Source organism: Cherax quadricarinatus, unplaced genomic scaffold (assembly GCF_038502225.1).
Source record: "Cherax quadricarinatus isolate ZL_2023a unplaced genomic scaffold, ASM3850222v1 Contig489, whole genome shotgun sequence".
Classification (NCBI taxonomy): Eukaryota; Metazoa; Arthropoda; class Malacostraca; order Decapoda; family Parastacidae; genus Cherax; species Cherax quadricarinatus.
Genome location: NW_027195515.1, coordinates 111655 through 134896, shown reverse-complemented (window position 1 = coordinate 134896; position 23242 = coordinate 111655). Strand labels below are relative to the sequence as shown.

At 47.6% G+C, this 23242-nt stretch overlaps 1 protein-coding gene across 1 annotated transcript in view; it reads right to left on the bottom strand.

Moving 5' to 3' along the window:
• The window catches only part of LOC138850996 (uncharacterized), a 72550-nt gene that overhangs the window by 21760 nt on the left and 27548 nt on the right, over nucleotides 1–23242 (bottom strand). Inside the window, exon 2 of the mRNA XM_070080469.1 lies at nucleotides 10020–10229. Coding sequence (XP_069936570.1) covers nucleotides 10020–10229 — 210 coding nt within the window. The remainder of the gene's footprint in view (nucleotides 1–10019; nucleotides 10230–23242) is intronic.

The following is a 23242-nucleotide window of genomic DNA, read 5'->3' as shown; positions in this document are numbered from 1 at the left end:
TTTGTTCATGGACTCTGGTGCGCAAGTCAATATTATTAGGTCTAGTTTGTTTAAGGATAAGCAGTTACGACATGTCCTTCTCGTAGAACCGACTCATGTGTCCTCCCTCAGTGGAGTAGCTGGTTCTCACCTGCGTGTCCGAGGTCGGACTTCCCTAACCTTTTCTATCCAAGGTAGAGACTTCACTGCTTCCTTCCTTGTTGTCGACCAGATTACTTTCCCTGGTGACCTTCTACTGGGCTTTGCTTCCATGCGAGACTTACGCATTGTGCTCGACCCTTATCGATGGCATGCCCAAATTGATGACTTGACCATACCATTTTGGGGTTACCAGCTTGGATCCGAGATCTGCCATACTGCCGCAGAGTATGACACTCGAATTAAGTCCTTACAGGCCAGTGCATTTTCCAGTAGCGTACCCAAGTGGTCAGGCACTGATGATCCTGTCACTTCTGTCTGTGTTCCTGCAACTTCAGACTTGCAAGATAGTGTCCAGTTACCTCAAGTGTCCGAGGACGCTCTGACTACCTTGAGTGCTGAGCCTATCCCTGCAATGTCTGCTAGTTCAAGTAGTAGTTTCTCCACAGGGGAGGCCTTGTCGGAAAACAATTACTTGCAACTAGTAATGCCATCTCTTGTTGATGTCACATGCCGTCTGCAGAAAGACGTTTCTGTCGCAGCTAGTGCCCTCACTAGAGTGTCTGTAGTTGTTCCTAGTGTTCCAGATGGTGATAACGTCCTAGTTGACAGTGATTCTTGCAAAGTAAAAGGCCTATTTGTTGAACCATCCTTACATGTTGTAAGAGATAGTAAGATCCATTTCTTCCTAGCCAACACTTCTGGTCACAGTGTTCGCCTCAGAGCAAATACCAATCTTGTTGACCTTGTTCACTATCCTTACCCTGTTCAGGTAGAGGATGAGTTGTCACCTGACCAGTGGGTCGGTGCTATTTCTACCGGGGAGACCTCATCCACTTCACTGGATCAATCTGTTCCACCAGTTGAGGAGAAAGACTTAGCTCCCACTGACTTCCCAGATGAAGTCAAGCGTTTGTTGACTCTGTTGAACAAACGTCGTAAAGCCATTGCCTTACCAGGTGAGAAGATGGGTATAACGAACTTATTGTCCCATCGTATTCCACTTGAACCTGGGACTAGACCTATCTACATACCTGCGTACAGAATGCCTCATTCACATGTTGCTGTCGCAGAAGAATTGATAAATCAAATGCTTGATGATGGAGTTATTGCACCTAGCAATTCACCTTGGAATGCGCCCTTGATCCTAGTACCTAAGAAGGATGGTACTTGGCGCCCAGTGATTGACTTTAGGAAGTTAAACGCGAAAACTATTCCAGATCGCTTTCCGCTTCCTGTACTGGGTGATCTTTTACGTAACATCGGAGATAACAAAGTCTTTTCAACCCTGGATTTGTTACAAGGGTTTTGGCAAGTCCCTCTTCACGAGGACAGCCAAGAGCTAACTGCATTCTCCACTCCTACAGGTCATTATCACTTCCTCCGTATGGCATTTGGATTACGATCCTCCCCTATCACGTTCTCAAGGCTCATGACTAATATCTTTAGAGGTCTCATAGGTAATGCACTTATGGTGTACTTAGATGACGTAATCGTCATGTCTAAAGACGTGGATACACACTTGAAAAGACTTGATGTAGTACTTGGTAAGCTTGAAGAAGCCAATTTAAAGATCAAACTGTCTAAATGTCAATTTTTCAGATCAGAAATTAAGTTTCTTGGTCACGTAGTCACTCCTAGAGGGGTTACGACTGACCAAAGTAAAGTAACTGCAGTACTAAATTTTCCAACACCCAAAACTGCAGATGCCGTAAGATCCTTTGTGGGCTTAGCAGGTTTTTATAGATCTTTCATTGCCAATTTTTCTTCCATAGCTGCTCCTCTAACTGAGTTGCTTAAGAAAGATGCTCCATTTGTTTGGACCTTCCGTCAAGAAAGAGCATTCCAAACTCTAAAAGAAAAGCTAACATCTGCTCCAATTTTGAAATTTCCAGATTTTTCTAAGCCCTTCTATCTGACAACTGATGCTAGTTCAATTGGCATAGGTGCCGTACTAGCTCAGAAGACCGATGGCAAGTACAACGCAGTTGCATTTGCTAGCCGAGTCCTTACAAAGGCTGAACGTAATTATACAGTAACTGAGCAAGAAGCTTTAGCAATAGTATGGTCTTTAAAGCACTTCCGAGACATTATTTATCAGTACTCTGTTCATGTCTTGACAGACCATGCTCCACTGATACCTTTATTCCAGAACAAACAACCTACTGGAAGGTTAGCCAGATGGACCTTGACTATCCAAGAGTTCAATCCCACCTTTGAGCATTTACCTGGCAAGTCAAATGTAGTCGCAGATGCCTTATCGCGACATGTTAGTATAGTAACTGCAGACCCTCCATTTAGTACTGAAGAAGTAAAGAATGCTCAACGAACAGATCCCATGTGGTCTGGTGTGATTCGATTCCTGCTCCAGGAAGATCTTATTCTGACTGTGAAGCCACCAGCACCCATCAGTGACTTTGTCATGAACCAAGAATTACTGTATCGAACAGCCGAGTTGGGTACTCCTAGCAGAAGAGTATACCAGTTAGTAATTCCACAGTCACTAGTGAATGTAGCCTTACAGCTAGTTCACGATGTACCAGGTGTTGCACACCCTGGTATGGATCGTTCAGTAAAACAAGCCAGATTGAAATACTTTTGGCCTCGTATGGCAACTGATATTTCTGAGTATGTTAAGAAATGTAGTGTCTGCATGCAACATAAAGGTAATGCTAATGGTCCTAATCCAATCCAAGTATATCCAACCACTAGCGAACCTTGAGAAAGAGTTGCGCTAGATTTGTTAACTAATTTCCAATGTTCCCTCCAAGGCAACAAACATCTGTGTGTTATGGTAGACCATTTCACCAGATATTGTGAGTTAGTTCCTATTGCAAATAAGACTGCCGAGACAGTAGCTAAAGCGTTTAAAGAACGCATTATCTGCAGGCATACCACCCCTAAGTCCCTAATAACAGATAATGGAGGTGAATTCTGTAATGAGATTCTTGAAAATTTGTGCACCTTGTACAAGATCTCTAAATCCACCATTGTTCCTCATCATCCTGCCAGCAATGGGTTAGCGGAACGAACCAATAAGAAAGTACTTGATGTCTTGAGAGCCACTATCAATCCCAACAGTGAAACTTGGGATGAAGTTATACCTGATGTGCAGTGTGCTATAAATTCTGCTTACAATGTTTCTATAGGTGTCACTCCACATTATGCATTGTACGGTGTAGATAAACGTTTGCCTTATGAGTTGTTATATTCTAATCCGAAACCAAATTACAACCCTGATGATTTCATAGCAACTCGTACCAGCTTAGCTCAAAGTGTTTTTAGAAGAATCCATGAAACACTTCATAAATCAACAGCAGAATTTACAAGAGTCGCAAACACTCGAGCAAAGCCATCCAAAATCAAAGTAGGTTCGAGAGTTATGCTGACTAACTTTAACAAAACGTCTGCAGTGCCAAAGCTTGATCAAAAGTTTGTTGGTCCTTATCGAGTAGTTGAACATATCACTGGTAATAAGTATAAGGTTAGAGAGATTAGTACTGGTCAGTATAAAGAATCGCATTTAGATCATATGAAGTTAGTATGTGATGATAATGATGTTCCAACCCAGACTAATGTGACAGACTCTAACAATCCTCCTGATCCTGTACTCTCTTCCTCTGATACTCAGTCAGACGATCAACCTGAATGTCGTTATTCCCAACGTACACGACAGGTATTGAGAAATCCCCAAGTATCATTTGTTACTTCCAATTCAGATTTGCCTCAAATACAGCATGAGTTAGCCAATGCAACAGAGTTTGATCCTCCCAGAGATGACACTCATTCTGCATATGTCAATCTTACCCTAGCAGAGTTGGGGTTAAATGTAAATAACCTGTATAGATGAATAATTACAGTATCAACTTATCAGTATTCAAGAATTTTTTTTTTGTGTTCACGTTCTCTTCGAGTTCTGAGAGTTAACAGTCTAGATTTGAGTGCACCGAATCTGCCTTTCTGTGTAATCCCAACGTTGAGTTTCATTCGATGAGTTGTGCTATATTATACCTTGTATTGCATTACAGTTTCAGTTACGTAAGCTTCCATTCCAATGTTCTACTTATGTATGTTATAATGTTCAATTGTTGTGTACTTTGACATTGTATAGAATCAGCCCAAGCCGTACACCTGCCATCTCTAGTTTGTATTAGTTGTATGTCGGGACGACATACGTTAGCGTCGCCGAGCTCTCAGTAGTAGTAACCAGTTACCAGTAACCAGTGTACCAGTAGATGACTCACTACCAACCGTCTCTGCCTGAGTCACTGTCTGTATTCATATTGTGCTGACCACAGCAGTATTCAAAGACCCCCCTCACTTATGGGTACTGTGGGCGGCCAGTCAGTTATACGAGAGTGAGCAAGGAGGCAGACCGGCTGTTTAGCGCTACCCACATTATCCGTAATATACGTACTACCAGCCTACGTGAGTAGTATTACTTTACCCTATCCACGTGTTCGAAACCCACATGATACCTGCCCAGGTTCAGAACCCATGCCTGCCCAGGTTCAGAACCCATCCCTGACCAGGTTCGGGACCCATGCCTGCCCAGGTTCAGGACCGATGCCTGAGCAGGTTCAGAACCCATGCCTGCCTAGGTTCAGGACCCATCCCTTCCCAGGTTCAGGACCCATGCCTTCCCAGGTTCAGGACCCATGCCTTCCCAGGTTCAGGACCCATCCCTGCCCAGGTTAAGGACCCATGCCTTCCCAGGTTCAGGACCCATCCCTGCCCCAGTTCAGGACCCATGCCTTCCCAGGTTCAGGACCCATGCCTGACCAGGTTCAGGACCCATGCCTGACCAGGTTCAGAACCCATGCCTGCCCAGGTTCAGGACCCATGACTGACCAGGTTCAGGACCCATGCCTTCCAAGGTTCAGGACTCATGCCTTCCCAGGTTCAGGACCCATCCCTGCCCAGGTTCAGGACCCATGCCCTCCCAGGTTCAGGACCCATGCCTGACCAGGTTCAGGACCCATGCCTGACCAGGTTCAGGGCCCATGCCTGACCAGGTTCAGAACCCATGCCTTCCCAGGTTCAGGACCCATGCCTGACCAGGTTCAGGACCCATGCCTTCCAAGGTTCAGAACTCATGCCTTCCCAGGTTCAGGACCCATCCCTGCAAGGGTTCAGGACCCATGCCTTCCCAGGTTCTGGACCCATCCTTGCCCAGGTTCAGGACCCATGCTTGACCAGGTTCAGGACCCATCCCTTCCCAGGTTCAGAACCCATCCCTGCCCAGCTTCAGGACCCATGCCTGACCAGGTTCAGGACCCATGCCTGACCAGGTTCATGACCCATGCCTGACCAGGTTCAGAACCCATGCCTGCCCAGGTTCAGAACCCATCCCTGCCCAGGTTCGGGACCCATGCCTGCCCAGGTTCAGGACCCATGCCTGACCAGGTTCAGAACCCATGCCAGCCTAGGTTCAGAACCCATCCCTGCCCAGGTTCAGGACCCATGCCTTCCCAGGTTCAGGACCCATGCCTTCCCAGGTTCAGGACCCATCCCTGCCCAGGTTCAGGACCCATCCCTGCCCTGGTTCAGGACCCATCCCTGCCCAGGTTCAGGACCCATGCCTTCCCAGGTTCAGGAACCATCCCTGCCCAGGTTCAGGACCCAAGCCTGACCAGGTTCAGGACCCATCCCTGCCCAGGTTCAGAACCCATCCCTGCCCAGGTTCAGGAACCATGCCTGACCAGTTTCAGGACCCATGCCTGACCAGGTTCAGGACCCATGCCTGACCAGGTTCAGGACCCATGCCTGACCAGGTTCAGGACCCATGCCTGACCAGGTTCAGGACCAATCCCTGCACAGGTTCAGGACCCATGTCTGACCAGGTTCAGGACCCATTCCTGACCAGGTTCAGGACCCATGCCTGACCAGGTTCAGGACCCATGCCTAACCAGGTTCAGGACTCATGCTTGACCAGATTCTGGACCTATGCCTGACCAGGTTCAGGACCCATTCCTGACCAGGTTCAGGACCCATGCCTGACCAGGTTAGGGACCCATCCCTGCATAGGTTCAGGACCCATCCCTGCCCAGGTTCAGGACCCATGCCTGCCCAGGTTCAGGACCCATGCCTGACCAGGTTGAGGACCCATGCCTGACCAGGTTCAGGATCCATGCCTGACCAGGTTCAGGACCCATGCCTGACCAGGTTCAGGACCCATGCCTGACCAGGTTCAAGACCCATGCCTGACCAGGTTCAGGACCCATCCCTGCCCAGGTTCAGGACCCATGCCTGACCAGGTTCAGGACCCATGCCTGACCAGGTTCAGGACCCATGCCTGCCCAGGTTTAGGACCCATGTCTGACCAGGTTCAGGACCCATGCCTGACCAGATTCAGGACCCATGCCTGACCAGGTTCAGGACTCATCCCTGCCCAGGTTCAGGACCCATGCCTGCCCAAGTTCAGGACCCATGCCTTCCCAGGTTCAGGACCCATCCCTGCCCAGGTTCAGGACCCATCCCTGCCCTGGTTCAGGACCCATCCCTGCCCAGGTTCAGGACCCATGCCTTCCCAGGTTCAGGAACCATCCCTGCCCAGGTTCAGGACCCAAGCCTGACCAGGTTCAGGACCCATCCCTGCCCAGGTTCAGAACCCATCCCTGCCCAGGTTCAGGAACCATGCCTGACCAGTTTCAGGACCCATGCCTGACCAGGTTCAGGACCCATGCCTGACCAGGTTCAGGACCCAAGCCTGACCAGGTTCAGGACCCATGCCTGACCAGGTTCAGGACCAATCCCTGCACAGGTTCAGGACCCATGTCTGACCAGGTTCAGGACCCATTCCTGACCAGGTTCAGGACCCATGCCTGACCAGGTTCAGGACCCATGCCTAACCAGGTTCAGGACTCATGCTTGACCAGATTCTGGACCTATGCCTGACCAGGTTCAGGACCCATTCCTGACCAGGTTCAGGACCCATGCCTGACCAGGTTAGGGACCCATCCCTGCATAGGTTCAGGACCCATCCCTGCCCAGGTTCAGGACCCATGCCTGCCCAGGTTCAGGACCCATGCCTGACCAGGTTGAGGACCCATGCCTGACCAGGTTCAGGATCCATGCCTGACCAGGTTCAGGACCCATGCCTGACCAGGTTCAGGACCCATGCCTGACCAGGTTCAAGACCCATGCCTGACCAGGTTCAGGACCCATCCCTGCCCAGGTTCAGGACCCATGCCTGACCAGGTTCAGGACCCATGCCTGACCAGGTTCAGGACCCATGCCTGCCCAGGTTTAGGACCCATGTCTGACCAGGTTCAGGACCCATGCCTGACCAGATTCAGGACCCATGCCTGACCAGGTTCAGGACTCATCCCTGCCCAGGTTCAGGACCCATGCCTGCCCAAGTTGAGGACCCATGCCTGCCCAGGTTTAGGACCCATGCCTGCCCAGGTTCAGGACCCATGCCTGCCCAGATTCAGAACCCATGCCTCCCCAGGTTCAGACCCCATTCTTGCCCAGGTTGAGGACCCATGCTTGCCTAAATTCAGGACACTAGCATGATCAGGTTCAGGAACATCCCTGCCCAGATTCACGAACCATGCCTGCTCAGGTTCAGGACTCATGCCTGCCCAGGTTCAATACCAATGCCTTCCTTGGTCCGGGACCCAGGCCTGCCCAGGTTCAGGACCCATGCCTGCCCAGGCTTAGAACCAATTACTACCCAGGTTCAGGACCTATGCCTACCCAGGTTCAGGACCCATGGCTGCCCAGTCTCAATACCCATACCTTTCCAGGTTTAGAACCCATCTCTGTCCAGTTACAGGAACCTAGCCTGCCCAAGTTCAGGACCCATGCCTGTCCAGATTCAGGACCCATTCCTGCCAAGGCTCAGGACCCATGCATCCCCACCTCCAGGACCCATGCCCCATCAGGTTCAGGCCCCATGCCTGCCCAGGTTCAAGACCCATGCCCGCCCAAGTTTAGGACCATGCCTTCCCAGATTCAGAAACCATGCCAGCTCTGGTTAAGGACCCATGCTTGCCCAGGTTTAGTTTCCATGCGTGCCCAGGTTCAGAACCCATGTCTGCCTAGGTTCAGGACCCATACCCGCCCAGATTCAGGACCCATGCCTGACCAGGTTCCGGACCCATGCCTTCCCTGGTTCAGAACCCATGCCTGACCAGGTTCAGGACCCATGCCTGCCCAGGTTCAGGACCCATGCCTTCCCAGGTTCAGGTCTAATGCCTGCCCAGGTTCAGGACCCATGCCTTCCCAGGTTCAAGTTTCATGCCTGCCCATGTTGAGAACCCATGCCTGCCTAGGTGCAGGACCCAAGCTTGCCAAGGTCCAGGACTCATGCCTACCCAGTTTCAGGACTCATGCCTGCCAAGATTCAGAATCCATGCCTGCCTCGGTTCAGGAGCCATGCCTAACCAGGTTCAGGACCTATGCCTGCCCAGGTTCAGGACCCATCCCTGCCCAGGTTCAGGACCCATGCCTTCCCATGTTCAGGACCCATCCCTGCCCAGGTTCAGGACCCATGCCTGACCAGGTTCAGGACCCATCCCTGCCCAGGTTCAGAACCCATCCCTGCCCAGGTTCAGGAACCATGCCTGACCAGTTTCAGGACCCATGCCTGACCGGGTTCAGGACCCATGCCTGACCAGGCTTAGGACTCATGCCTGACCAGGTTCAGGACCCATGCCTGACCAGGTTCAGTACCCATCCCTGCCCAGGTTCAGGACCCATGCATGACCAGGTTCAGGACCCATTCCTGACCAGGTTCAGGACCCATGCCTGACCAGGTTCAGGACTCATGCTTGACCAGATTCAGGACCTATGCCTGACCAGGTTCAGGACCCATTCCTGACCAGGTTCAGGACCCATGTTTGACCAGGTTAAGGACCCATCCCTGCATAGGTTCAGGACCCATCCCTGCCCAGGTTCAGGACCCATGTCTGACCAGGTTCAGGGCCCATGCCTGACCAGGTTCAGGATCCATGCCTGACCAGGTTCAGGACCCATGCCTGACCAGGTTCAGGACCCATGCCTGACCAGGTTCAAGACCCATGCCTGACCAGGTTCAGGACCCATCCCTGCCCAGGTTCAGGACCCATCCCTGCCCAGGTCCCAGAAAACTAAGACAAACACTCATGGTTGTGAGAAACGTCTGAGACTTAACCAAGAAACACAATAAAGAAAGTGGTATTAATTTTAATATGTTAACAATGTTAACTTGCTGGACTTATGTTAGATAAATGTTAAAGTAACAGTGAATGAAGACTGACTTAATGTGAACATTATGAACACAAGACCCAGCAATATCATTGTTAATGAACAATAATGTTCATGGTAGTTTTTCTTCCATCAAGGTAGCTTTCTTGATGCCGACGAGAGGCTCTTGATCCATGGAATTGGATCTATTCTCTCCTTCCTTGGATCCAACCTCATTACCTTCTTTTCCCCCCAAGCGCGGTATTACCCCAGCTGATTTAGCGCTTAAAGTAAATCTAATAACAGTAAAAATAATAATAATAATAATAATAATAATAATAATAATAATAATAATAATAATAATAAAAAATAATAATGATAATTATATTGATAATAATAATAATGATTATCATAATCATAATCATAATAATAATAATAATAATTATTATTATTATTATTATTATAATAATAATAATAATAATAATAATAATAATAATAATAATAATTATTATTATTATTATTATTATTATTATTATTATTATTATTATAATAATAATAATAATAATAATAATAATAATAATAATAATAATAATCAAAATAACAATAATAATAATAATGACAACAGATAATTTAAAAATAATTTTGTTTGGTACATTCAAGTGATCAACTATGAATTTGTTGTGAGGTATTAATTATAAACAAATCATTACCTTTATTACAGTGGAAGAGAGGACTTATGTCCCATGGTGGAGTTATGTCAGCAAGCAACACTTGTGCTACATGATCACCTTCATCAGTTGTGACGTAGAACCAGGAGTTGTTGTTGTAGATGTTGTTGATGGTGATGATGGTGTCACCACTGGGGTTGAGAGGAAACTTGGGACTCGTGGTACCAGCTTCCACGGGGTACAGGAAGCACTCTGTCACACAACGACAAGAAAACTGTCAATATAAACCAACTTAAACTGATAATAAACATACAACAATATAGTGACAGAGGAGACGGTTGTCTGCGACATAATACATGGCGGCTCCTCCACACTTCTAGTAATTGAAATCCCTCTCATATGACAATGGAAATATAAACACTTAAGGAGTATAATGTGATCCTTTATTGACAACGTTTCGCCCACATAGTAGACTTTATCAAATCACAAACAGATCTGTTTGTTATCTGATAAAGTCTATTGTGTGGGCGAAACGTTGTCAATAATGGACCACATTATGCTCCTTAAGTGTTTATATTTCCATTGTGTCGGTATTTTATACCATTTATTTCTCTTATATGACAAATTAAAAACTTATTTATTTTATAATTAGTTTTCCACCTGAATTATTTATAAACGTCGATGTATTTACTGTTGATGTGCAGAAAATGTTCATCTGAACTAATTTAAACTAACCAACCAAACTAACAACACTGAACAAACAAACGTAATGCAAACCAGCTCTTATTAACTAACAATGACAAACTTTTTTTCAGTAAAGTATACTATGCAAAACAATCACAGGGGGAGTTGAATTATAGCTCTAGTCCTCTCGTGTTGCAATAAACATTATCAGGGGTTTGTAATGTTGCAAAAATAAGCAAGAAGTCAAGGCAGATTCATTGACGGGAACGGTTCGAGTTCGAACCTACTCATTCCTGCAACACTGCACGCTCCTGATGGTGTGTTGGTTGCAACATGAAAGGCCTAGAGTTATCATTCAACTCTCCCTGTGATTGTCTTGCACAGTATGTATGCCTTAGTGAAATAAATTTTGTCATTGTTAGTTTTTATGAGGTACTTTGTATTACTTTTGTTGGTTCAGTGTTGTTAATTTGGTTGGTTAGTTTGGTTGGTTAGTTTGGTTGGTTAGTTTGGTTGGTTAGTTTGGTTGGTTAGTTTGGTTGGTTAGTTTGGTTGGTTAGTTTGGTTGGTTAGTTTGGTTGGTTAGTTTGGTTGGTTAGTTTGGTTGGTTAGTTTGGTTGGTTAGTTTGGTTGGTTAGTTTGGTTGGTTAGTTTGGTTGGTTAGTTTGGTTGGTTAGTTTGGTTGGTTAGTTTGGTTGGTTAGTTTGGTTGGTTAGTTTGGTTGGTTAGTTTGGTTGGTTAGTTTGGTTGGTTAGTTTGGTTTATATTAATCCAGATATTCGTTTTCTGCACACATTCAGCGTCCCAAAATTAGGTAGAAACCCTTGTACTTAAACGTAAACTAAAACCATTGTTAGCCAGAGTAACCTTTTTGTAGTCGATAGACTTCAAACTCAATTAGCAACTAAATATAGAATATACGTTGGTCTAGGTGAACTTCGTATTAAAACCCATCCAGGTTGTGCGAGGTACAACATTGTTAATGGATGGAGAGTTCTGTCTACTGTGTATACTGGCTGAATGTTCTGAATTCTTCTTCCTCTGAAGTCTTAATCATTCTTATGAAGCAGTACTCACTTCTTGATGGTCATCACGCTGTTGTACAGTCAGGTGGCAGGATGTCATCCAGAGTCCATCTTCCCGGAGTCTCAGTCCTGCAGTCACTGAAGACTTGATTCTTTATTATTCCTGGTCCCTTATTATACAAGACTGTCACAGCCAAGATTTAAGTGTTAGTCAATCTAACAGATAGTCGGACAGACATGGATACGATTTTGACTGACTGCACCGTTATAAACAGTGTAAAGTACAGTCTGCGTTCATGGGATTATTTTGGTCACAGGCCTGGTCACAGACCGGGCCGCGGGGGCGTTGACCCCCGAAACCCTCTCCAGGTATACTCCAGGTATATTATTTACCATAATACAACGACTCAATTTAATACTGCCATCACCCGCCGTATTCTGACACTGTGTATTTAACACGGTCGTAAAGAGCTTCCGATGTCTCTGATTGAGGGCTGAAGACTGTCCACTATACGAGGGTCATTAAGGCTTCATGTCACCTATTCATCACCAGTCAAGATGATCGGTTGTCGGTCAAGAACTGACATCTGATGACCCCGAGTGTTCCTAGGTTCCCTACATCGTGGGCACCACACAAGAGGCCACAAGCGTCGATGAGTCACTCCAGCTGATGGATGACAGCTGGTAATTAATACCTGTCAGGACACAACAGCGGATGAAAAAGAAAGCCAGCCCAGTTCGCAGTTATCATTGCGTATTTTATTTATACTTTCATCAAATTTGCCAACTAACAAGAAGTATACTATTGCCGATCTTGTCAATTTGCAGGGAACATGTTTGGTTGGGTCCCCGGAGACGCCTGTATGAAATATACATGTAACTGACAGTGGTAGTAAGCATACAAAGAATTCTAACTAAGCACAGTTTGTAGGGAGTATCGGGAGACGGCAAACATTCTCACGGAGACCATGTAAACATTCTCACGGAGACCATGTAAACATTCTCACGGAGACCATGTAAACATTCTCACGGAGACCATGTAAACATTCTCACGGAGACCATGTAAACATTCTCACGGAGACCATGTAAACATTCTCACGGAGACCATGTAAACATTCTCACGGAGACCATGTAAACATTCTCACGGAGACCATGTAAACATTCTCACGGAGACCATGTAAACATTCTCACGGAGACCATGTAAACATTCTCACGGAGACCATGTAAACATTCTCACGGAGACCATGTAAACATTCTCACGGAGACCATGTAAACATTCTCACGGAGACCATGTAAAACGAATTTGACGGAAATGTTGTCAGAGTAAGAAGGAAATTTTTATAACACATCGCACATCTAATACTGCAGTCAGTACAACAGTCAGTGACAGTCAGTTCAACAGTCAGTGACAGTCAGTTCAACAGCCAGTGACAGTCAGTACAACAGCCAGTGACAGTCAGTACAACAGTCAGTGACAGTCAGTACAACAGTCAGTGACAGTCAGTACAACAGTCAGTGACAGTCAGTACAACAGTCAGTGACAGTCAGTACAACAGTCAGTGACAGTCAGTACAACAGTCAGTGACAGTCAGTACAACAGTCAGTGACAGTCAGTACAACAGTCAGTGACAGTCAGTTCAACAGCCAGTGACAGTCAGTACAACAGTCAGTGACAGTCAGTACAACAGTCAGTGACAGTCAGTACAACAGTCAGTGACAGTCAGTACCACAGTCAGTGACAGTCAGTTCAACAGCCAGTGACAGTCAGTACAACAGTCAGTGACAGTCAGTACAACAGTCAGTGACAGTCAGTACAACAGTCAGTGACAGTCAGTACAACAGTCAGTGACAGTCAGTACAACAGTCAGTGACAGTCAGTACAACAGTCAGTGACAGTCAGTACAACAGCCAGTGACAGTCAGTACAACAGTCAGTGACAGTCAGTACAACAGTCAGTGACAGTCAGTACAACAGTCAGTGACAGTCAGTACCACAGTCAGTGACAGTCAGTTCAACAGCCAGTGACAGTCAGTACAACAGTCAGTGACAGTCAGTACAACAGTCAGTGACAGTCAGTACAACAGTCAGTGACAGTCAGTACAACAGTCAGTGACAGTCAGTACAACAGTCAGTGACAGTCAGTACAACAGTCAGTGACAGTCAGTACAACAGTCAGTGACAGTCAGTACAACAGTCAGTGACAGTCAGTACCACAGTCAGTGACAGTCAGTTCAACAGCCAGTGACAGTCAGTACAACAGTCAGTGACAGTCAGTACAACAGCCAGTGACAGTCAGTACAACAGTCAGTGACAGTCAGTACAACAGTAAGTGACAGTCAGTACAACAGTAAGTGACAGTCAGTACAACAGCCAGTGACAGTCAGTACCACAGTCAGCGACAGTCAGTACAACAGCCAGTGACAGTCAGTACAACAGCCAGTGACAGTCAGTACAACAGTCAGTGACAGTCAGTACAACAGTAAGTGACAGTCAGTACAACAGCCAGTGACAGTCAGTACCACAGTCAGCGACAGTCAGTACAACAGCCAGTGACAGTCAGTACAACAGCCAGTGACAGTCAGTACAACAGCCAGTGACAGTCAGTACAACAGCCAGTGACAGTCAGTACAACAGTCAGTGACAGTCAGTACAACAGCCAGTGACAGTCAGTACAACAGTCAGTGACAGTCAGTACAACAGTCAGTACAACAGCCAGTGACAGTCAGTACAACAGCCAGTGACAGTCAGTACAACAGCCAGTGACAGTCAGTACAACAGTCAGTGACAGTCAGTACAACAGCCAGTGACAGTCAGTACAACAGCCAGTGACAGTCAGTACAACAGTCAGTGACAGTCAGTACAACAGTCAGTGACAGTCAGTACAACAGCCAGTGACAGTCAGTACAACAGTCAGTGACAGTCAGTACAACAGCCAGTGACAGTCAGTACAACAGCCAGTGACAGTCAGTACAACAGCCAGTGACAGTCAGTACAACAGTCAGTGACAGTCAGTACAACAGCCAGTGACAGTCAGTACAACAGCCAGTGACAGTCAGTACAACAGCCAGTGACAGTCAGTACAACAGCCAGTGACAGTCAGTACAACAGTCAGTGACAGTCAGTACAACAGCCAGTGACAGTCAGTACAACAGCCAGTGACAGTCAGTACAACAGTCAGTGACAGTCAGTACAACAGCCAGTGACAGTCAGTACAACAGCCAGTGACAGTCAGTTCAACAGCCAGTGACAGTCAGTACAACAGCCAGTGACAGTCAGTACAACAGTCAGTGACAGTCAGTACAACAGCCAGTGACAGTCAGTACAACAGCCAGTGACAGTCAGTACAACAGTCAGTGACAGTCAGTACAACAGCCAGTGACTTTCAGTACCACAGTCAGCGACAGTCAGTACAACAGTCAGTGACAGTCAGTACAACAGTAAGTGACAGTCAGTACAACAGCCAGTGACAGTCAGTACCACAGTCAGCGACAGTCAGTACAACAGCCAGTGACAGTCAGTACAACAGCCAGTGACAGTCAGTACAACAGCCAGTGACAGTCAGTACAACAGCCAGTGACAGTCAGTACAACAGTCAGTGACAGTCAGTACAACAGCCAGTGACAGTCAGTACAACAGTCAGTGACAGTCAGTACAACAGTAAGTGACAGTCAGTACAACAGTAAGTGACAGTCAGTACAACAGCCAGTGACAGTCAGTACCACAGTCAGCGACAGTCAGTACAACAGCCAGTGACAGTCAGTACAACAGCCAGTGACAGTCAGTACAACAGTCAGTGACAGTCAGTACAACAGCCAGTGACAGTCAGTACCACAGTCAGCGACAGTCAGTACAACAGCCAGTGACAGTCAGTACAACAGCCAGTGACAGTCAGTACAACAGCCAGTGACAGTCAGTACAACAGCCAGTGACAGTCAGTACAACAGTCAGTGACAGTCAGTACAACAGCCAGTGACAGTCAGTACAACAGTCAGTGACAGTCAGTACAACAGTAAGTGACAGTCAGTACAACAGTAAGTGACAGTCAGTACAACAGCCAGTGACAGTCAGTACCACAGTCAGCGACAGTCAGTACAACAGCCAGTGACAGTCAGTACAACAGCCAGTGACAGTCAGTACAACAGTCAGTGACAGTCAGTACAACAGTAAGTGACAGTCAGTACAACAGCCAGTGACAGTCAGTACCACAGTCAGCGACAGTCAGTACAACAGCCAGTGACAGTCAGTACAACAGCCAGTGACAGTCAGTACAACAGCCAGTGACAGTCAGTACAACAGCCAGTGACAGTCAGTACAACAGTCAGTGACAGTCAGTACAACAGCCAGTGACAGTCAGTACAACAGTCAGTGACAGTCAGTACAACAGTCAGTACAACAGCCAGTGACAGTCAGTACAACAGCCAGTGACAGTCAGTACAACAGCCAGTGACAGTCAGTACAACAGTCAGTGACAGTCAGTACAACAGCCAGTGACAGTCAGTACAACAGCCAGTGACAGTCAGTACAACAGTCAGTGACAGTCAGTACAACAGTCAGTGACAGTCAGTACAACAGCCAGTGACAGTCAGTACAACAGTCAGTGACAGTCAGTACAACAGCCAGTGACAGTCAGTACAACAGCCAGTGACAGTCAGTACAACAGCCAGTGACAGTCAGTACAACAGTCAGTGACAGTCAGTACAACAGCCAGTGACAGTCAGTACAACAGCCAGTGACAGTCAGTACAACAGCCAGTGACAGTCAGTACAACAGCCAGTGACAGTCAGTACAACAGTCAGTGACAGTCAGTACAACAGCCAGTGACAGTCAGTACAACAGCCAGTGACAGTCAGTACAACAGTCAGTGACAGTCAGTACAACAGCCAGTGACAGTCAGTACAACAGCCAGTGACAGTCAGTTCAACAGCCAGTGACAGTCAGTACAACAGCCAGTGACAGTCAGTACAACAGTCAGTGACAGTCAGTACAACAGCCAGTGACAGTCAGTACAACAGCCAGTGACAGTCAGTACAACAGTCAGTGACAGTCAGTACAACAGCCAGTGACTTTCAGTACCACAGTCAGCGACAGTCAGTACAACAGTCAGTGACAGTCAGTACAACAGTAAGTGACAGTCAGTACAACAGCCAGTGACAGTCAGTACCACAGTCAGCGACAGTCAGTACAACAGCCAGTGACAGTCAGTACAACAGCCAGTGACAGTCAGTACAACAGCCAGTGACAGTCAGTACAACAGCCAGTGACAGTCAGTACAACAGTCAGTGACAGTCAGTACAACAGCCAGTGACAGTCAGTACAACAGTCAGTGACAGTCAGTACAACAGTAAGTGACAGTCAGTACAACAGTAAGTGACAGTCAGTACAACAGCCAGTGACAGTCAGTACCACAGTCAGCGACAGTCAGTACAACAGCCAGTGACAGTCAGTACAACAGCCAGTGACAGTCAGTACAACAGTCAGTGACAGTCAGTACAACAGTAAGTGACAGTCAGTACAACAGCCAGTGACAGTCAGTACCACAGTCAGCGACAGTCAGTACAACAGCCAGTGACAGTCAGTACAACAGCCAGTGACAGTCAGTACAACAGCCAGTGACAGTCAGTACAACAGCCAGTGACAGTCAGTACAACAGTCAGTGACAGTCAGTACAACAGCCAGTGACAGTCAGTACAACAGTCAGTGACAGTCAGTACAACAGTCAGTACAACAGCCAGTGACAGTCAGTACAACAGCCAGTGACAGTCAGTACAACAGCCAGTGACAGTCAGTACAACAGTCAGTGACAGTCAGTACAACAGCCAGTGACAGTCAGTACAACAGCCAGTGACAGTCAGTACAACAGTCAGTGACAGTCAGTACAACAGTCAGTGACAGTCAGTACAACAGCCAGTGACAGTCAGTACAACAGCCAGTGACAGTCAGTACAACAGCCAGTGACAGTCAGTACAACAGTCAGTGACAGTCAGTACAACAGCCAGTGACAGTCAGTACAACAGTCAGTGACAGTCAGTACAACAGCCAGTGACAGTCAGTACAACAGCCAGTGACAGTCAGTACAACAGCCAGTGACAGTCAGTACAACAGTCAGTGACAGTCAGTACAACAGCCAGTGACAGTCAGTACAACAGCCAGTGACAGTCAGTACAACAGTCAGTGACAGTCAGTACAACAGCCAGTGACAGTCAGTACAACAGCCAGTGACAGTCAGTTCAACAGCCAGTGACAGTCAGTACAACAGCCAGTGACAGTCAGTACAACAGTCAGTGACAGTCAGTACAACAGCCAGTGACAGTCAGTACAACAGCCAGTGACAGTCAGTACAACAGTCAGTGACAGTCAGTACAACAGTCAGTGACAGTCAGTACAACAGCCAGTGACAGTCAGTACAACAGCCAGTGACAGTCAGTACAACAGCCAGTGACAGTCAGTACAACAGTCAGTGACAGTCAGTACAACAGCCAGTGACAGTCAGTACAACAGTCAGTGACAGTCAGTACAACAGCCAGTGACAGTCAGTACAACAGCCAGTGACAGTCAGTACAACAGCCAGTGACAGTCAGTAAAACAGTCAGTGACAGTCAGTACAACAGCCAGTGACAGTCAGTACAACAGCCAGTGACAGTCAGTACAACAGCCAGTGACAGTCAGTACAACAGCCAGTGACAGTCAGTACAACAGCCAGTGACAGTCAGTACAACAGTCAGTGACAGTCAGTACAACAGCCAGTGACAGTCAGTACAACAGTCAGTGACAGTCAGTACAACAGCCAGTGACAGTCAGTACAACAGCCAGTGACAGTCAGTACCACAGTCAGCGACAGTCAGTACAACAGCCAGTGACTGTCAGTACTACAGCCAGTGACTGTCAGTACAACAGTCAGCGACAGTCAGTACAACAGCCAGTGACTGTCAGTACTACAGCCAGTGACTGTCAGTACCACAGTCAGCGACAGTCAGTACCACAGTCAGCGACAGTCAGTACAACAGCCAGTGACTGTCAGTACTACAGCCAGTGACTGTCAGTACCACAGTCAGCGACAGTCAGTACAACAGCCAGTGACAGCCAGTACCACAGTCAGTGACAGTCAGTACAACAGCCAGTGACAGTCAGTACCACAGTCAGTGGCAGTCAGTACTACAGCCAGTGACAGTCAGTACCACAGTCAGTGACAGTCAGTACTACAGCCAGTGACAGTCAGTACCACAGTCAGTGACAGTCAGTACTACAGCCAGTGACAGTCAGTACCACAGTCAGTGACAGTCAATACAAGAGCCAGTGACAGTCAGTAACACAGCCAGTGACAGTCAGTATCACAGCCAGTGACAGTCAGTACCACAGCCTGTGACAATCAGTACCACAGTCAGTGACAGTCAGTACTACAGCCAGTGACAGTCAGTACCACAGTCAGTGACAGTCAGTACAACAGCCAGTGACAGTCAGTACCACAGTCAGTGACAGTCAGTACAACAGCCAGTGACAGTCAGTACCACAGTCAGTGACAGTCAATATAAAAGCCAGTGACAGTCAGTACCACAGCCAGTGACAGTCAATATAAAAGCCAGTGACAGTCAGTACCACAGCCAGTGACAGTCAGTATCACAGCCAGTGACAGTCAGTACCACAGCCAGTGACAGTCAGTACCACAGCCAGTGACAGTCAGTAGCACAGCCAGTGACAGTCAGTACCACAGCCAGTGACAGTCAGTACCACAGTCAGTGACAGTCAATACAAGAGCCAGTGACAGTCAGTACCACAGCCAGTGACAGTCAGTATCACAGCCAGTGACAGTCAGTACCACAGCCAGTGACAGTCAGCACCACAGCCAGTGACAGTCAGTAGCACAGCCAGTGACAGTCAGTACCACAGCCAGTGACAGTCAGTACCACAGTCAGTGACAGTCAGTACAAGAGCCAGTGACAGTCAGTACCACAGCCAGTGACAGTCAGTATCACAGCCAGTGACAGTCAGTACCACAGCCAGTGACAGTCAGTACCACAGTCAGTGACAGTCAGTACAACAGCCAGTGACAGTCAGTACCACAGTCAGTGACAGTCAGTACAACAGCCAGTGACAGTCAGTACCACAGTCAGTGACAGTCAGTACAACAGCCAGTGACAGTCAGTACCACAGTCAGTGACAGTCAATGCAAGAGCCAGTGACAGTCAGTACCACAGCCAGTGACAGTCAGTATCACAGCCAGTGACACTCAGTACCACAGCCAGTGACAGTCAGCAGTACAGCCAGTGACAGTCAGTACCACAGCCAGTGACAGTCAGTACCACAGCTAGTGACTGTCAGTACCACAGACAGTGACAGTCAGTAGCACAGCCAGTGGTAGTCAGTACCACAGCCAGTGACAGTCAGTAACACAGCCAGTGACAATCAGTACCACAGCCAGTGGCAGTACCAGAGCGAGTGATAGGACCACAGCCAGTGACAGCAGCACCACAGCCAGTGATAGGACCACAGCCAGTGACAGCAGCACCACAGCCAGTGATAGTCAGTAAGACAGCCAGTGACAGTCAGTACCAGAGACAGTGACAGTCAGTACCACAACCAGTGACAGTCGGTACCACAGCCAGTGATAGTCAGTACCACAGCCAGTGACAGTCAGTACTACAGTCAGTGATAATCAGTACCACAGTCAGGGGCAGTCAGTGCCACAGACACTGACATCAGTACCACAGCCAGTGAAGTCAGTGCCACAGCCAGTGACAGTCAGTACCACAGCTAGTGACAGTACCACAGCCAGTGATAGCCACTACCACAGCAAGTGACAGTCAGTACTACGGTCACTGATAATCAGTACAACAGTCAGTGACAGGCAGTGCCACAGACACTGACATCAGTACCACAGCCAGTGACAGTCAGTGCCACAGCCAGTGACAGTCAGTACCACAGCTAGTGACAGTACCACAGCCAGTGAAAGTCAGTACCACAGCCAGTCACAGTCAGTTCCACAGCCAGTGACAGTACCGCAGCCAGTGACAGTACCACAGCCAGTGACAGTACCGCAGCCAGTGACAGTACCACAGCCAGTGACAGTACCACAGCCAGTGACAGTCAACATCACAGCCAATGATAGCCAGTAAGACAGCCAGTGACAGTCAGTACCACAGCCAGTGACAGTTAGTGCCACAGCCAGTAACAGTCAGTACCAGAGCCAGTAATGGTCAGTACCACAGCCAGTGATAGGCAGTACCACAGCCAGTGTCAGTCAGTACCACAGCCAATGATAGTACCACAGCCAGTGACAGTCAGTACCACAGCTAGTGACAGTACCACAGCCAGTGATAGTCAGTACCACAGTCAGTCACAGTCAGCACCACAGCCAGTGATAGTCAGTAAGACAGCCAGTGACAGTCAGTACCATAGTCAGTGACAGTCAATATCACAGCCAGTGATAGTCAGTACCACAGCCAGTGACAGTCAGTACCACAGCCAGTGACAGTCAGTACCACAGCCAGTGAGAGTCAGTACCACAGCCAGTGACAGTCAGTACCACAGCCAGTGACAGTCAGTACTACAACCAGTGATAGTACCACAGCCAGTGAGAGTCAGTACCACAGCCAGTGATAGTCAGTACCACAGCCAGTGACAGTCAGTACCACAACCAGTGATAGTACCACAGCCAGTGAGAGTCAGTACCACAGCCAGTGATAGTCAGTACCACAGCCAGTGATAGTCAGTACCACAGCCAGTGACAGTCAGTACCACAGCCAGTGATAGTACCACAGCCACTGATAGTCAGTACTACCCCCAGTGACAGTCAGTACCACAGCCAGTGACAGTCAGTACTACAGTCAGTGATAGTCACTACCACAGCCAGTGAACCTCAGTACCACAGCCAGTGGTAGTCAGTACTACAGCCAGTGACAGTCAGTACTACAGCCAGTGATAGTCAGTATCACAGCCAGTGACAGTCAGTACCACAGCCAGTGATAGTACCAAAGCCACTGATAGTCAATACCACCGCCAGTGACAGTCAGTACCACAGCCAGTGATAGTCAGTACCACAGCCAGTGACAGTCAGTACCACAGCCAGTGATAGTACCACAGCCACTGATAGTCAGTACTACCCCCAGTGACAGTCAGTACCACAGCCAGTGACAGTCAGTACTACAGTCAGTGATAGTCAGTACCACAGCCAGTGACAGTCAGTACCACAACCAGTGGTAGTCAGTACTACAGCCAGTGACAGTCAGTGCTACAGTCAGTGATAGTCAGTACCACAGCCAGTGACAGTGAGTGCCACAACCAGTGGTAGTCAGTACCACAGCCAGTGATAGTCAGTACCGCAGCCAGTGATATTCCATACCAAAGCCAGTGACAATCAGTACCACTGTAACATATGTAGTAACAGTCAGTACCATAATAACACAACCAATAACACAGTCAGTACCATAGTACCACATGCAGCAACACAGTCCGTACCATAGTACCACATCCAGTAACACAGTCATTACCATAGTACCACATCCAGTCACACAGTCAGTACCATAGTACCACAATCAGTAACACAGTCAGTACCATAGCACCACATCCAGTAACACAGTCAGTATCATAGTACCACATGCAGCAACACAGTCCGTACCATAGTACCACATGCAGTAACACAGTCAGTACCATAGTACTACATCCAGTACACTGTCAGTACCATATACCACATCCAGTAACACAGTCAGTACCATAGTACCACATCCAGTAACACAGTCAGTACCATAGTACCACATCCAGTAACACAGTCAGTACCATAGTACGACATCCAGTCACACAGTCAGTACCATAGCACGACATCCAGTCACACAGTCAGTACCAAAGTACCACATCCAGTAACACAGTCAGTACCATAGTACGACATCCAGTCACACAGTCAGTACCAAAGTACCCCACCCAGTAACACAGTCAGTACCATAGCACGACATCCAGTCACACAGTCAGTACCATAGTACCACATCCAGTCACACAGTCAGTACCATAGTACGACATCCAGTCACACAGTCAGTACCATAGCACGACATCCAGTCACACAGTCAGTACCAAAGTACCACATCCAGTAACACAGACAGTACCATAGCACGACATCCAGTCACACAGTCAGTACCATAGTACCACATCCAGTCACACAGTCAGTACCATAGTACCACATCCAGTAACACAGTCAGTACCATAGTACGACATCCATTAACACAGTCAGTACCATATACCACATCCAGTAACACAGTCAGTACCACAGACACTGACATCAGTACCACAGCCGATGACACCAAAATAGGCCGTCGAATTCATTCTGACGAGGACATTCGAGCACTCCAGGAAGATTTGAATAGACTGATGCAGTAGTCGGAGAAGTGGCAGATGCAGTTTAATATAGACAAATGCAAAGTTCTAAATATTGGACAGGACAATAACCATGCCACATATAAACTAAATAATGTAGATCTTAATATTACGGATTGCGAAAAAGATTTAGGAGTTCTGGTTAGCAGTAATCTGAAACCAAGACAACAGTGCATAAGTGTTCGCAATAAAGCTAAT